General features: G+C 42.9%; 1 protein-coding gene across 1 annotated transcript in view; it reads right to left on the bottom strand.

Annotated features, from left to right (window-relative positions):
• The window catches only part of SIPA1L1 (signal induced proliferation associated 1 like 1), a 138,237-nt gene that overhangs the window by 34,636 nt on the left and 87,960 nt on the right, over window positions 1-15,641 (bottom strand). Inside the window, exons 10-14 of the mRNA XM_052646386.1 lie at window positions 13,604-13,753; window positions 9,187-9,311; window positions 6,809-6,871; window positions 6,248-6,366; window positions 2,250-2,692 (exon numbers count right to left, since the gene is read on the bottom strand). Of these exons, the coding sequence (XP_052502346.1) occupies window positions 2,250-2,692; window positions 6,248-6,366; window positions 6,809-6,871; window positions 9,187-9,311; window positions 13,604-13,753 (900 nt within the window). The remainder of the gene's footprint in view (window positions 1-2,249; window positions 2,693-6,247; window positions 6,367-6,808; window positions 6,872-9,186; window positions 9,312-13,603; window positions 13,754-15,641) is intronic.

Genomic DNA, 15,641 nt, shown 5'->3' with positions numbered 1-15,641 from the left:
CTGGAGGACAGAGGCAGTAGGAACACAGCCCAGGCAGAAATGTGCAGTGGAGCTTAATCACTGTAATTTAGATTTTGTCACCAAGTCCCAGGTACAAGCTCTTTTATGCACTGTCAAGAGATCTCCACATTAATTGCTATTCCTGTCTTCCGAGGACACAAACACTCTAATTTGCAGTGATTTTAGTTTCTCAAGCAATGTGCATTTGGTGGCTAAGTTCCCCCTTTCCTCCAGAAAAGGAAGTCTGCTAAAGCTCTGATTATCCAGCTCCCTCTGCCAAGATCAACAAACTGGAGTCACAAAGCATCCGTATTTACCGGAGTCGCAAATGAATGTGACTCAACCTACCAGTGGGTGGGAAGCCCTGCCATCCTCCCTGAAAGGCCACATTCTTCTCGAGCAACCTTGACTTTCAACAGAAGAGCTATTTCTAAATGATGATTTCAATGATTTCTGCATGGTCAGTTGGAAGCAGAAAACGCGGCTAATCATTTAAGACCTTCAGGCAGCCGCAGTCAGCACATTCAGACGACGCTAACCCAGGTGCCGACTTTCCAAAGGGTGTTTTATACCTCCCCTGGGATTTGGTAGATCTGTTAGATCAGACAGCCCACGTTCTATGCTTTGGCTTCAGAGGCCCAGTACTTTTTAACTTTATTCCAGAGTGATGCCATTCTAGACAAGACCTGTGACTTTCTCCTGCCATCCAATTAGATCAGAGATACATTCCCCAGATGGAGGACTATTTCAAAAAAGACACTCTCTTTTCAGAATGAAGAACTGAAAACCGAATCTAGGAGTCAAGTGAACCTGAAAACCACAGAGGGACTATTGTGAAATGTTCTGAGTCAGTGCACAGGCTGTGCTTAATGAGACAGTGGGTGTGCCAGAAACAAGCCAGTCACATACCTGAGCTGAGCAACTCTACGTCTATATTATACTATCATGGTGTTTGATGCCTGGCTTTCTGTTTTCCAAACACTTCCTTAATCCATCTGTACCAAACGTTCTGTTTTCTGAATTATGGACAGGAAATTGGATACATGTTACCCAAGAATCCTGAGATGACTTTCCCAATTGCTTTTTTGCTTAGGGGACCATGCAGTTACCAGGCCTGTCACAATCCCTTTTTATACTGCAACGTGGTAGTGGTAAACAGAGATAAAAGTCAGGAAATGCTTCATACCATCAATGTTTTAAAAGATGGGAAGTGTGTGCATCTTATCAGTAGCAATACAGACAACAGAAGAAGTTGACTATTTAACTGATCAAGTGAAACAAATCCAAATTAAGTCAAGGATGTCCTCTCTCGTGAAGATTACCTGGGGTTTACTGACAGATTATGTGCCTGGATTCCCACTGGAAAAGCAAAACTAAACTCAACTTCTCTGATGCTTTTCTTTAGGGCGTAAGAGAGGACTGGAAAATGGCAAGGTTAGACGCTATCACACAGGCTGATCAATGATTGACAACAAAAGAAAGTAAAAGGAGAAACCACCACAGAGATTAACAGGCCCCCAAAGATGGTGATGACTGTTTCCTCCCTAAAAGGACGAATATCTTGTCATATATTGGACTGTAGGCCCAAACGCCAAAGAGGAAATGAAAAACAGTATTCATCCTGCCTATCAGTGTGATCTCTGAGGATACAGAGGAATATGTACGTTTCTATTCTGAAAGGTAGATGGGCTGTGTCTAATTTTAGCCATGCTTTCCTGTTGGACACCCCTCGCCCTCAACACATCACTGTCAGGAGCCAATTACTGAAAACAGATTGCTGTGCAAACGTTGGATAAGCGATGTCCTCTGATAGAGAACGTTAAGGATGCGTCCAGCATCATACATGATATGCCCTGTTAGTCTTGGAAAAGACCCCTCCCTTTCAAAAATATGGTCCAGATTTTCTTACGTCTTTAAAAGACTGTCTCATTCTACATTCTCTATCACTAGCACGAAGCCACAGGACAAAATTCTCCTCTTATTCTGGTATGCAGTTAGGCACACTTTTATAAAATCAAATACAGCTACCAAAAAAACAGATCTGCAAACTTTTCTCACAGTTTAAAATAATGCACTAGGATGGTAGAAATAAAGGGTTTGGATGGTAAACAAATATATAAAAATTAACCACCATTGTGCAAAAGATGGCCCTCCCTCCTTTTTTTTAAAAAAATATACTCTTGATGGAAGGAAAGTGAGAAGAGGCCAGCAACTGGATGCAAGAGGCAGGGAGTGGGAGGGGTGGTTACCTGGTGTGGGAAGCAGCATCGTTGATACTGAACGTGGGGTTCTCCCTGCTCAGAGGGCTCGAGCCGGCCTGGCTCTTGGTATGGATGTCCAAGCTCAAGGAGGACTCAGTTTTCCGGTCCAGGCCGTGGCTCTCTGCCTCTAAAGTCCGATCTGCCAGGGAGATGACTTCGCTGGAACTGTGCCACAGCGGGGCCACTTTCTCCTTGCCCGGCCCCGAGCGCGGCGACGAGGTGGCCGCCCCCAGGGAGGCCGTGCTGCCGTGGCTGGGGCCGTACGAGGTGGTGTCGATGCCGCTGTCCGCGGAGGTGCCCTGCAGGTAGTTGTAGCTGTTGAGCTCGGCCTCGGTGCGGTCCCCGTCGTACCACTTCTCATCGCTGTGGGCGCTCGATGCGTTGCTGGACAGGGTATTGCTGCTGGAGTGGCTCGAGTAGTGGCTGTCGGACTGCAAGGAAAGCAGGGCTCCTTAACAACAGGCTGGGCTTCTTGAAGAGCGGGAAACAAATACCGGGGGAATGACTGTGAAACGTGTCTTCCTAGGGGGTTTGAGAGACACAAAAACGCCTCTATGATGACTAAAAGCAAGGCGGGGTACCTGGAAAAACCTATTCAGAAGATTTCACGGCAGGACGTGCTGGAAACTTTGCTGTTTTAGAATCCACTTTTCATTATTTCGTTTGCTTAGCTTATGCTGAAGCAACTACAGCATTGAGGGAATCTTAATCGGGGGAAAAAAAATAAAACCACCCTAAACTGTCATTGGATGTGTGCCTAGTCAGTCGCTCAGCTGTATTCGACTCTTTGCGACCGTGTGGACTGTAGCCGGCCAGGCTCCTCTGTCCATGGGATTCTCCAGGCAAGAACACTGGCGTGGGTTGCCATTCCCTTCTCCAGGGGATCTTCCCGACCCAGGGATCGAATCTGGGTCTCCTGCACTGCAGGTGGAACTTTACCATCTGTGCCACCAGCGAAGTCAAAACTGTCATTAGAGTCTTCTAATATCTCAGTTTTAAAATAGAAAGTGATACTTCTAGGGGCTTTTAAATAGAAAGACCGTATTGATCAGAGTAAACAGAAGGCAGAATGTAAGACTTTTTCTTAGAAAGAAAAGATATCTTTTCTTTCTTCAGATGGCATCTATTTAGGAGACAGCTTTTTTAAGGAGTGCTAAGAGGTAAAATTTATACAGATGTGTTGAGAAACTAGGTATCTAGGTATCTACATACAAGAAAGAATGAAGTTGGGTCTTTACCACATAGAAAAATAAACTCAAAAAGGTCAAAGACCTAAGTGTCAGTGCTAAAACTATAGAACTCTTAGAAGAAAATATAGGTATACAAACGATTAGACTATGCAATGGTTTCTTAAATAGGACACAAAAAGTAAAAAAAATGAAGAGAAAATAGATAAACTGGGCTTCATCAAAATTAAAAACTTCCATGCTTCAAATAACCCAATAAAAAAAGGCAAGGGATTTGAATAGTCATTCATCCAAAGAAGATATACAAATAGTCAACAAGCATATGAAAGATGCTCAGTATCATTAGCCATTAGGGAAATGCAAATCAAACCATAATGAAGTAACACTTCATACACACTAGGATAAAGGCAAACAATAAGGATGGTGGGCACTGTTGGTAGGATGTAAAACAGGGCAGCTGCTATGGGAAAACAGCTGCAATTATATACTCAAGGGAAATGAAAACCTATGTCAACAAGAAAAACTTCCACATGAATTTTAAAGCAGCATTATTCTTAATAGCCAAAAAAGTAGACATCACTCACATGTCTATCAGTGGATGAAAAACTGTTGTTATATCCATACAATGGCATATTATTCAGTCATAAAAAGATGCGAAGTACTAACACATGCGACAACAGATGAACCTTGAAAACATGCTGCGTGAAAGAAGCCAGACACAGAAGGCCACACACTATATGACTCCATTCATATGAAATGTCAAAATGTGGACATTCTGTGGCACATCCACAGGGACAGAAAGAAAGTTCGTGGTTGTCAATGGCTTGGAGGGGATGGAAGAGTTAGGCTTTCTTTTCAGGGTGATGAAAATGTTCTGGAGTTAAATCATGGTACTGGTTGCACAACTCTGTGAATATACCAAACACCATGAAACAGTACACTTTAAATGTGTGAATGTTTCGAAATGTGAATAATGTGAATCATATCGCAAATTTTAAAAATGTGGGCAGAATGCTTGTTGGATAGTGGCTTGGTTGCTCAGAAAGATTTTACAGTTTATCAAAGAAATATGATTTCAAAGGATATCTGAGTAAAACAGTATTTAAATCAGAGGGCTGAAAGTTCAGATACTTGGTGGAGATTGAGAGAAAAGAAGAGGAAAGATGTGTGTGTGTCTTTACTGGCTGTGGGAAGGGGGCTGAAGGAGGGCAAACCTCAAAGTGAAAGATCTCCCCTTGACAGTGGATTTCCCAGGTACTTCACTGGTGCTACTCTAGTTTCTCTCAATACCTACTTGCATTACAAGGCCACCATTTATTTTGCCCAGTTGCTACAGGGCAGAACCCCTGTAGCACCTGGACCTGGGCTATAGAATTTGCTAGCCCCAGGCCATGTACGGCTACTGGGCCACTTAAAATGTGGCCAGCCCACATTCAGATGTGTTGAGAGTGTAGAGTATGTGACGGATTTATATGTAGATATAACTCAAACCATATTTGGAATTTTAAGTGCTCTAGCCAAATTTTAGAAAAAGAAACAGGTGTAATTAACTTTGAGAATATTTTTTATCTAACCAAATCTAACCAAAATACTATTTGACCATGTAATCAATATAAACAGTGTTAATGAAGGAGGGGAAATTGACAGGTGGACTAGGGTAATCTCACATTTACAAATGGAACTGAGACAGCATCACATTTCACCAGTAAATCTCTCTTCCACAGCCCAGTACAGGATGCTTGCTCATGAACCTGTGAAGTCTACACTCAAAACTCATTTCAATTAAAAAAAAAAAAAATTGAGATCCCTCATTAAATCAGTGAACATTAAATTCAGTTATGTCCTCATTCTATAAAATGACATAAATATAAACATACACATTCCAGTGAACAGACAGACCAAGGAAATCCACTGCATTTAAAGAGGGAGAAAATGAGAGTCTCTTATTCCCAGTTCTACCTGTAAGTGATGGGGGATTGAGTATAATTATGGTAAAGAGACAACAATCAGTGCAGCCCTGGAAGGAAAGAGAAGCAGTAGGACGAGTCGTCAGGATGCTGTCTGTCTCCTTGACTAATGTTCCAACCATTCATATCTCATGCTGGCAACTGTGTGAGCAAATAAAATCTTAATCAGGTACATTTCTATTCCCGACACTAGGATTGTCTGTGATTGCATCACATGGCCTTCCATCCAAATCCGTGGGGGTAGCAGGTGCATCTCAACGAGGAATTTCAATTTAATCTCAAAACAAGCTCAAGACCAGGCTTCCCAGGTGGCTAGGGGGTAAAGAATCCGCCTGCATTGCAAGAGATTCTGGTTCAATCCCTGGGTCGGTAAGATGCCCTGGAGATGGAAATGGCAACCCTCTCTAGTATCTTGCCTGGGAAATGCCCTGGGCAGAGGAGCTTGGCAGGCTACAGTCCATGGGGTCACGAACAGTTGGACACAACTTAGCAACTAAACAACAACAAAAAGCTTAAGGCCACTGCGGTAGAAATTTCAGGGCTATGGCAGCCAATGCCTGCTTTCTACCAGGATGACTTCCCCTCTGACACTGTGGAGGAATGAGAGAGCAGACCGGTACAATTTTCACTTTGCAAGAAAGGCACAGGGCTAGGAATCTACTATTTTTATTTGTTGTTGTTCAGTCTCCCAGTTGTGTCCAGCTCTTTGTGACTCATGGACTGCAGCACACCAGGCCTCTCTGTCCCTCACCAGCTCCCAAAGTCTGCCCAAGTTCCTGTCCATTGCATCAGTTTTTATTGCACCATTTTTATTACTTTATAGTTAACTTACGTGCCCTTGTTTGTTTGGAGACAAGTGAACCACCGGATCTTGACGCATTAATCTCCCACTGGGGCTCTCTCGGAAAGCTGGCAGTACCTTGGATACTGCTGGGAGGTGGCAGGTTGGCTCTGGAACACAGCACAGGACATTACGGTGCAGGCACTAAACAGACGCGGGCACAGGCTGACAAATGAGGACGGCTTGCCCCTGCGCCTCTCAGTTCACTGGCCAGCAAACTCGGAATTTCAGCGGGAAGCTTGTTGAGAGTTTACACGATAGACAGCATGTCAAGAGCTAAGTGGCTGATGGGTAAAGCTTGCAGCTGGTGACAGTGTGTCACACCATACACATGAGCAGAGCCAAGTGCCACCAAACCAGAGGCCATGAACAATGCGGCAAAGTCAGGAATCGATTTTCGGCTTGGGGAGGCAGGGAAGTCTCAAATATATGGATTAAATTTATGAAATCCATTCATTGCAAAGTGTGGCTAACCTCGCTTGGTCTACGTTACCTAGACAGGCATGGATGCAATCGCGCGTTACTTACCATGACACTTTGGACATATTTTACCTGTATATTCATGCTGCTCGAGGACAAAAGAATTGAATTCCTGAGGTCCTCTATAACTGTAAGCTAAGCACAACAGAAAAGACACACAGCGACTAGTTTACTTAAAACAATTGCTTCCTGTTGGACTCCGCTGGCGTTCAGGATGGGGCTGTTCCAAAAGTGAAAGGTAAGCGACTTTGCCTCTTTAACACACCTAAGAGCTGATGGCAACAATCGTGCAAGGCCATTCCTAACACGCACAGGACTGAGCAGTGTACTCTTTGACTCTCAATCGTATCCAAAAGTGGAGAGGCAGGAAAAACAAACTGAGATGAGTGAGCCAACTCAACAAGCTAAGCTCTGGGTCTCCCCTGGGAATCAGCTTATCATCTGCTGATGGACAAAGACGGGGAAAGCCTGGCTAATGAGTAAGACTCTGCTTGACATTTTCAACCAGTGACCTGAAGGTCGTTAGAGAATTGTGTTCTTACAAATCGAGTGTAGGAAGGTCAGTCCCTTCTCCACACAATACGGTGTACTGAGGAATGAGAACATAACAATTATTTGTCTTGATTCCTCCCTAGCATGGTTTGTGCAAGCTAAGCCCCAGATTCCTTCTGAAGTGCCAGGCAGAAAGGGCTGGGTTATCTTTCTGGGATGATAGAATATCAAAAGTTATAAAAATTTATTTGAACATTTTCTTTGTAGCCTTAGATTTTGAATCGAGAAAGGTCTTGGTTTTAAAAAAAACAAAAGGCTTCTCTGGCAGGCTCTAGGAGTATTTTCTTTTTTTAAAAAGAAAAGGTATAACCTTACTAAAAGGATGAACCAATGTGTTAAAAAGATTCACCGGTATTCATTTCAGAACCTTATCTATGAAGTGTGAGATGCCACCAAACTAAAGTAGATACCAGGGGGAAAAAAGACTAGAGGAAGGTTTATGCGAAAGAATGACTATGGGCCTAGGACAAACCTTGTAATTACCCTCTCCAGTCCCAAGATACTGTTTCATTCCCTGTATGACTTCACATGAGTGGGAAGCGTGACCCTGAACAGTGCACAAAGGCCCGCTTGGCAGCTTTGTTCAAAGCCTGCAACTAGGAGCCAAAAAAAAGCTGCTAAAGTCGTGCTGAAGGAGGGATCCTGTTCACATGTGTCGTTACCATCTCAACGGTATCAAAACATATGGGATTCGAAACGTTCTGTCAAGAGCAGAACAGTGGATCCGAATATGCTCAGGTTTTCGGTGGGGGGTGGGGAGTGGGACGAGAGTAGGGAATGACAGATGGCTTCAATAACGAGGAACACGGCGCACTGAAGGGGTGGAACAAAGCCTATCTTCAGAACCTGAGGCTTTTGCTTCTCTTCTTCAGCTCCTATCTTAACTGAATGCATCTCCACTCCCTTCCATGTTCGTGGGTTTTTAGAGTCCCAGCATGGACCCCACCTCTGCACTAAGGATGCCCTCCCCCGCCAGGTACGGAAACGTGGGCACAGTCACTAAAACCGAACAAAAGGATGTGTTTGCAGAGAGGATAAAACGATGAGGTCTTTGCTGTGAACGCTGATCTGTTTTCAGCCCTGAAATTTACTTCTTTTTATTCCACCTTGATGGGAAAGCTACTAGATAGAGGCAAAGGGAAAAACCTTTAACAGTCCAGATTCAAGTCCCTGATGTATCAACTGTGTTGATACTAAATCCCTGGTGCTACTGTGTTGAAACTCAATCCTGTTTCATGGCAAAATGTTATTGTATCAACTAGTATTTAGATGTTATCAGAGAACTGTGTAGAGAGACAGGGAGAGGGAATGGGCCATGTGCCAAAAACCCAAAGGAAGGCTCACTCATGCAAATCTTTTTCCCTTCCAGCTGGTTTTATCCTAAGACGTTTCCTTAGCTGACAGCTTCATAGAAGAGTAGGGGGAAGAAAAAGCCTATAAAGGGAAGAAAGGCATCCTCAAGAGATGACTAGAGAACAATTATATCTCTTTCCCATTTTGTACACAGCTTTTAAATGTTTTAAAACTCAATGTTAAGAATATCAACTAATCTCCCAGGGCCTTTATACTAGGCAAAAACAGATAAATAAACAAGGTGGGGGAGGGAGATAGCACATAAGTGTCTTAGGACTCTGGCATTTCAACCTTAGTGATGAAAATAATTCCTATGTACTTTCTGTCTTCAAAGTCAGGGTCACTTATGAATAGAATTCCTTGACTTTTCTCTCAGGTCTTAATTGCTGCTTTGACTTATACACACAGTAACAGACTTAATGATCATTCCTATTTATGACCCAGAGCTGTACTAGAGAAGAGAATGCACTGATGACATCAACCAGGGTTGCCAAAGTCACCTGGGTATAAAGGCAACTTGCTTATTGTAGGAATTAGTTACTTACCCATCTGGTCAGCAATGCTGTCTTCACTTCTTTGCCAGCTGGGTGTGGATTTCCCGCTGCCTCCAATGTCTGACTGGGTGTTCTGCCTGTCGATGGAGGCGGGGGATCTGCGGCTGATTCCAAACCTGGGGGGGTTTCCCCAAAGGCAAAGACAACGTCAGGGACCTTGCCCAAACGGGAAGGCAGTCCTGGGTGTAACGCACTGAACTCTAATGCTAGGTTCTAGTTTTGCTCACAGGCCTGTACTCAGTCTTGTGCACGCATACGTGGATGCCAGAACTGTGGATGTTGTGGTCGGGATACACCCCTCTGTTCAGCAGAGTGTGTATGCTCAGCATGTAAACTGTGAACAAGGGCAGGAGTCATTAGCACTGAGCCAACCTAAAATAGACACGGTAAAAAACCAAAGCCTCCTGGCCCTAGTGTAGGTAAGCTCTGATGGTCACTCACAGCCAAGAGAAAACGTCACCATCCTAGTGTTCCTTCTGTGTGCCGTCCAGCTGGCACATTCCAGCGGTTTCTCTTAACTCAGTAATCTGCTACACCACTAAGGCACTCATTCTTGGAACAAGTATTTTCTGAAGCTCTTACTCTAAGGTCTGAAAGACAAAGATTGCTATCATTTACATTACATAGGGACCACTTTCCAGATGTATAAATTTCAAACTGCCTTTGGAAGAGCAATTTGGAAGTGGGTGAGCTGGCATATAGTAAGGTAAACGTCTATTTCTGGAAAGAACATTTATCTATTTAACGAGACCATTTTACTAATAACTTTTCCTATGTAGAATAATAATATAATATATGCTTCATTAAAGTATATGCCTTGAGTAGTAACATCAGCAAAGTAAATGCTGACAGAGTCCAGGAAAAAGGGCCAGGGTATAATACTCAAAGATTCACATGGAAATTTACAAATCTGTCTGTGGGTACTAATGAACTTATAAGTGATCGATACAATAAATCACAATACAGGACCTGAATTAACTGATGCATGTGACAGGTGTCTTTGTTACAAACTGATAAATGTGTGGGGAGAACCACCAATCGGGGTGTTGCAAAGAATAGGAGATTAGCAGCAGGGAGATCAGCAGCTAAGTTCAGCTTCCCCACCTGGAGTCACTCAAGTTCTGTCTTTATTTATTTTTAAAATGGCAACTCTCATAAGGATCCAGGGAGAAAAACTCATATAAAAGCCTCTGCAACGTAGGGGAGGCTATGAAATATTTTAGTAAAATTCCTACTCTAATATCTCCCTCGTTACTTTTTGCACAAATGACAGTCATTTACAAGCTTAACTCATAAGCATCACTAAACAGTTACCTCCATTATTAAAAACAAATGAAAATTTGAATTGATGAAAATTTTAGTGAAAGGGCTCATCAAAAAAAAAAAAAAAAAAAGAATTCACTAATTATAATCTTTGTCACTTCCTAAATCGGGTCCTTGTTTAGAATCGTGAATATCCTCCAGTTGGCTTCAATGATCCTATTTTAAGTACACTAAATTAACTTTTTTTTTCAAAAAGGCACAGAGATCAAAGAAAGAAGTGAATTGGAATCTTAGTTTTACTTTTTGGTAGCAGTGGAAACTCAAGACAACTTTTTAAACCTCTATAAACGGAAAGCCAAATGCTTTTCTGGCTGTCTGCTTTTAAAGAAATGATAAAGTAAGCCTGTCTGTCTTTCAACTCTGCCTTGAAAAAAGTTTCACCCAATGAACTTTTGGATTTAGTTCTCACACACTCGCCTCTTTCACTGTGTGCCAGGCCATCAGGGCTACGAAGGCCCCATCCTTGAGGAGCTCAGACAAAACCTGTTCTAACTTTACACTGTGCCTCTTTTTGAAGAACCTAATTGTCTCTTTGTTTGGAGGAGCACTTTATAATACTCTAGGAGTCGCAGTTCTGATGTGAAGGAGTTTTTAAGTAATCATTTGGCTGATACACGAAATGCACTCAATGACCGAGAACCTTCTCCCTCATGAGTCAGTCTATAGTTCCCCAGGGCAGGCTGACAGCTTTGAAATATCTTCCTTACAAGGGGCTGGAAACTTCTTCTCTATGATTTTTCACTCACTGATCTCAGTTACAACCAGAGTCGAGTTTAATCCCTCATCGAAGAGCACTGGCAGAAAGCTATCATGGCCTCCCTGACTCCCCGAGGCCCACCTGCAGGTTGCACAGCCTTGGTTACGTTTCTCACATCACGATCCTCCAACTCCATATCTGCCCAGTCCGTCCCTCTGCACATGCCGTTTTGCCCACATTCCTTAGGGTATAACACATCTCCAAGGGTGGTAGAACAGACCCTATCCTACGTCTTTTTATCACTTGCTTTTTAACTCTCTCTTATTCCCATCCTAAACCGTTCAAGTGCCCTTTCCCCCTTCACCCAAGTAGAGCAGTTTTATTAACTAGCCCGTGAAACTGCGCCTCTCAACTGATCTGGATGCTCTCCACATCCTTATTCCAGCAAGCGGTGGCACACTCCACACATAAGCAGACACTGAGTCTGCTGAAGCACAGGGAGGGCGACAAAGGGGCGGATTACATTTACAGACAATCAGTGTATATGGACCTGCGGTTTCTATCTCACACCTTGGAGCTTGTCCAAGTTTAACATTAGTGAGTTCACAGCAGACTCCATACACTCCTGCTTCACTGTCACCCTGGACCTATTTATTTTTACTGGGCTAAGTTACAGAGTAGATCTAACAATTGTTCCCTTGGTAAGCTTAACTTCAGAATCAAACCTGGCTCATGAGGAATGTGTGTCAATCAGACAACGAATACTAAAGTCTCTTGCATCACTGACACAGACAACAGGTCACTTGGGATCTAAAGGAAAACACGGTACCAGCATCTTCCTGTAAAAGTTCACTGCAGATAAAACTGACGGTACACAGCACAGTAAACAGTCACCAGTTAACCTTAAAAGCGATGGGGGAAACTCTCTGTACCAGCTATGGGACACTTAGTATCGAACATCAAGTCAAATAATTACCACCTTATTAAAAAAGTGGTAAAGCACGAACATTGGAGCCTGGTTTCTACCATTAATAATCACCAAAAATCACTGTTTCAAATTACATTCTAGTATGCCTTGAGAGTACCTATCAAATGTAGAGAAGAAGCAAACAGGATTTTGTTGTTGTTAGCTCATTTATATTTTATTACTGTATTAAATACACTGAAGTTGCAGTGAATTCTTACTTTTGAAGTCAAACAAGGCCATTTAAAATCTACTAATCAAAACAAAAAATAATCAGTTGGGCTTGTGGTATGGGATAATACTACTACTTAACTCATAAAATCTTTTGCAGGGGCCTGCAATAAGAGCTAGAATTTTTTTACTAATTGTCACTGAAGTAATTAGAGTAAGAAATGCACATTTTAGATACGCTACCAACAGATGCCTTGGGGAGAGAGCTGGGGAGGGAAGTATGTTTTACTGTAGTTTTTTATTACTTACTTTCTGCTAACATAAACATTTGGCAAAAATATCAACAAAATTATTCTTAACAGCTGTAAAAACCAACAAAAGACCATAGGATAAAAAAAAAAATCCACTATGAAACTATTCTCATAAGCAGAATTGTTTTATAACATGGTAAGATCTCAAGAAAGTAAACAAATCATATGTGCATCTGTTAAAAATAATTTGGAGAAAACTTGGAACAGAAACATCCCTTTTTTCCCCAACACGCCATTTTTGAATTTCAAGTGGTTTCAAGTTCTTCAGAGGTGTCCGGCAGGAGGCCTTGTGATGGTTCTTTCACTCTCCTTGTGAGCAAAGTTAGTTTCTGCATGTCATGAGATGTTTTCTGCTAATTCCTTTGCAGCTTCAGACAAGCCAATTTTTTCCCCCCTTTTAGTAGCCTTTACAATCACGTACACTTAGCTTTTTCCTTTGTGAGTCTTGTCAGAAGCAAACAGTTACTTTTGGGTGTTTATAGTGTTTTCAAATAAGATGGAGAGAAAAGCTCCCAAACAACCCACAGGCTGAAATCACAGATTTCTAGAGTGTGAGAAAAATCCTTTTAAGCTTTGGACAGAATGAACATTTTTCCTACTTTAACATCAATACAAACTCTACCCAGCACAAGCAGTATACTCCTAAGTTCACTTTGGAGGAAATTTTAAGAAGTGGCAAAATCCATACGATGAAACAAGATCAACACACATAATGGAGGAATTGATGTAATTTGATTTCTTTGCCATTGAGTCCTTAGAGACTGCAGAATGATAAACTTTCTAAGCAGTGGTTGGAACTAGCCATGAAAACATTTTTTAATGCAGAGTACTAACTGTATTTCCCCTTTCGCTCTTTTGTGAACTGAGTCCGGCTGAATGGAAACTATTTTGCACACCTGAGTTACACATGGGAGGAGAGACAGTGATGCCGACTCTACCTACCCTTCGGGCATGGACTTCTGTCTGTAGGTGCCCCCCCCAGAGCCAGTCTCGCTGGATGAAGACAGACTGCTAGGGGAGTTGCGGCACGGCTGGGATCTTGCCAAAGCCATGGATGAGACCGTCACATAGATGTCCGAACCAGGAGACAGCCTGTGTGTGTGCAAACAGAAAATGTGAAGTCAGCAACTCAAAGGGAAAATCCCAAGGCAATGTGATGGGTAATAGCATATGAATGCGACAAACACAGCCACTTTGCGGAGATAGTGAAAATAAAGCCAGCTGGAAGCCCACAAAAGAAACTTTCCCATAAAACTACTCCCTTAAGGGGACAGCTGGAAAAGGGCCTTGAAGGGGGCGGGGGCGTCAAAAAATAACAGGGGGAAAAACAGAAAACATGTATGTTTCCAAAAGCTGCCAGAATTCAAGGGCTGAAATGCTTATGCAATTTTGCAGAATGGCAGCCCAGAGAATATAATGAATCCCAGTGACATTAACATGGCAATTAATTCAATTTCCCCACTGGCTCTCCCAGAGTATATGACCACAGTGAGACCGGTACATTCTTTGTATGCTTCTTTGTTTTCCAATTTTATTACTAAAGGTCTGGAATGAATATCCAGATATTGCAATTTAGCATGTATAAATTTAGTTGATAGTAGCATCACCGTACAAATACCTCCATGGAAACATGCCTACAAGTGCAGCTTGCTGAATTTCATTGGGATGACTGGGTTGATAACACAGCTGAGGTGTGCTCTGCCTAGCTGCCAGTATATCTCTTTCTAAAATTGTGGGTCCCTCACACCACAGACTGGCTTGATGCAGAAAACAGAGCTTTGTGGTCAGGAGAGACGTGATTTTTGCCCTCTACTCGCTCTATTCAAGGAGGCACTGGGGCAACTGCAGGATATTAATAAGTGAGGCTGAAGCCTGTGACAATCTGTCAGCTAAATCATAACATCAGCTAAAACAATGATATTTTATTTCAGAACTAAATGCTGATCCAGATCATTGGCTCTTGTAAAGGGGCAGCAGGGCAGGTCATTTCCATTTTATAGTTGAGAGAGGGGAATCAAAGTCATTTTTTCACTAAGCCAGGCCTCTTGAATTTCTGAGTCCACTGCACTCTGCGTCAGGCTATTGCTATTCTCTAGAGAAAGATGGGTTTTCTGTGCTTAATAAGACAGCTTGCAAGGGGTCTGCAGGGTCAGATGATTTTGCACATAAAGGAGTCTAACACTGAAGACAAAAGTTTTGAAGCCCTGGGACCTTCTTCACTGAAGCACGGCAGTTTCCTATAGGGAACCTATGTACCTTCTGAAATAGAGCAGAGGGCTCCAGGTACAGGAAACTGACAGAAGGGATAACAGAATCACACTCAGAAGCTTTTCTAACAGAGAAAGAATAAGGACAGATACCCCAAAATGTGACTCCCAAAGTTGGTCTATGTCCAAGAGGCAGATCTCTCTTGGGGAGCCCCAACTCTCTCCTCAGTGACAAACTTGTTATCAGGTGTGATTCTGCTATGCCTTCTTTTCCATTAAAACATCTCCCAATTTCTCACTGTTTATCCGTAAGTAACTGGAAAGGGACTGGAGTGGGGGTAAGAAGGGAAGGAGGAGGTTACCAAGAGGAAAACTAGGACAGCATGAACCACTTCTGCCTGAAGAGTTTGGTTTTTCAGTTCAGTTCAGTTCAGTCGCTCAGTCATGTCCGACTCTTTGCGACCCCATGAATCGTAGCACGTCAGGCCTCCCTGTCCATCGCCAACTCCTGGAGTTCACCCAGACTCACGTCCATCAAGTCAGTGATGCCATCCAGCCATCTCATCCTCTGTCATCCCCTTCTCCTCCTGCCCCCAATCCCTCCCAGCAACAGAGTCTTTTCCAATGAGTCAACTCTTCGCATGAGGTGGCCAAAGTACTGGAGTTTCAGCTTTAGCATCACTCCTTCCAGAGAAATCCCGGAAGATGCACCTAATTCAGAGAAGGGCTTCCCAGGTGGCGCTAGTGGTCAAGAATCCACCTGCCAATGCACG

This window comes from Budorcas taxicolor, chromosome 10, assembly GCF_023091745.1.
Source record: "Budorcas taxicolor isolate Tak-1 chromosome 10, Takin1.1, whole genome shotgun sequence".
NCBI lineage: Eukaryota > Metazoa > Chordata > Mammalia > Artiodactyla > Bovidae > Budorcas > Budorcas taxicolor.
Note: the sequence above shows the minus strand (reverse complement) of the source record. Positions and strands in the feature narration are given on the sequence as shown.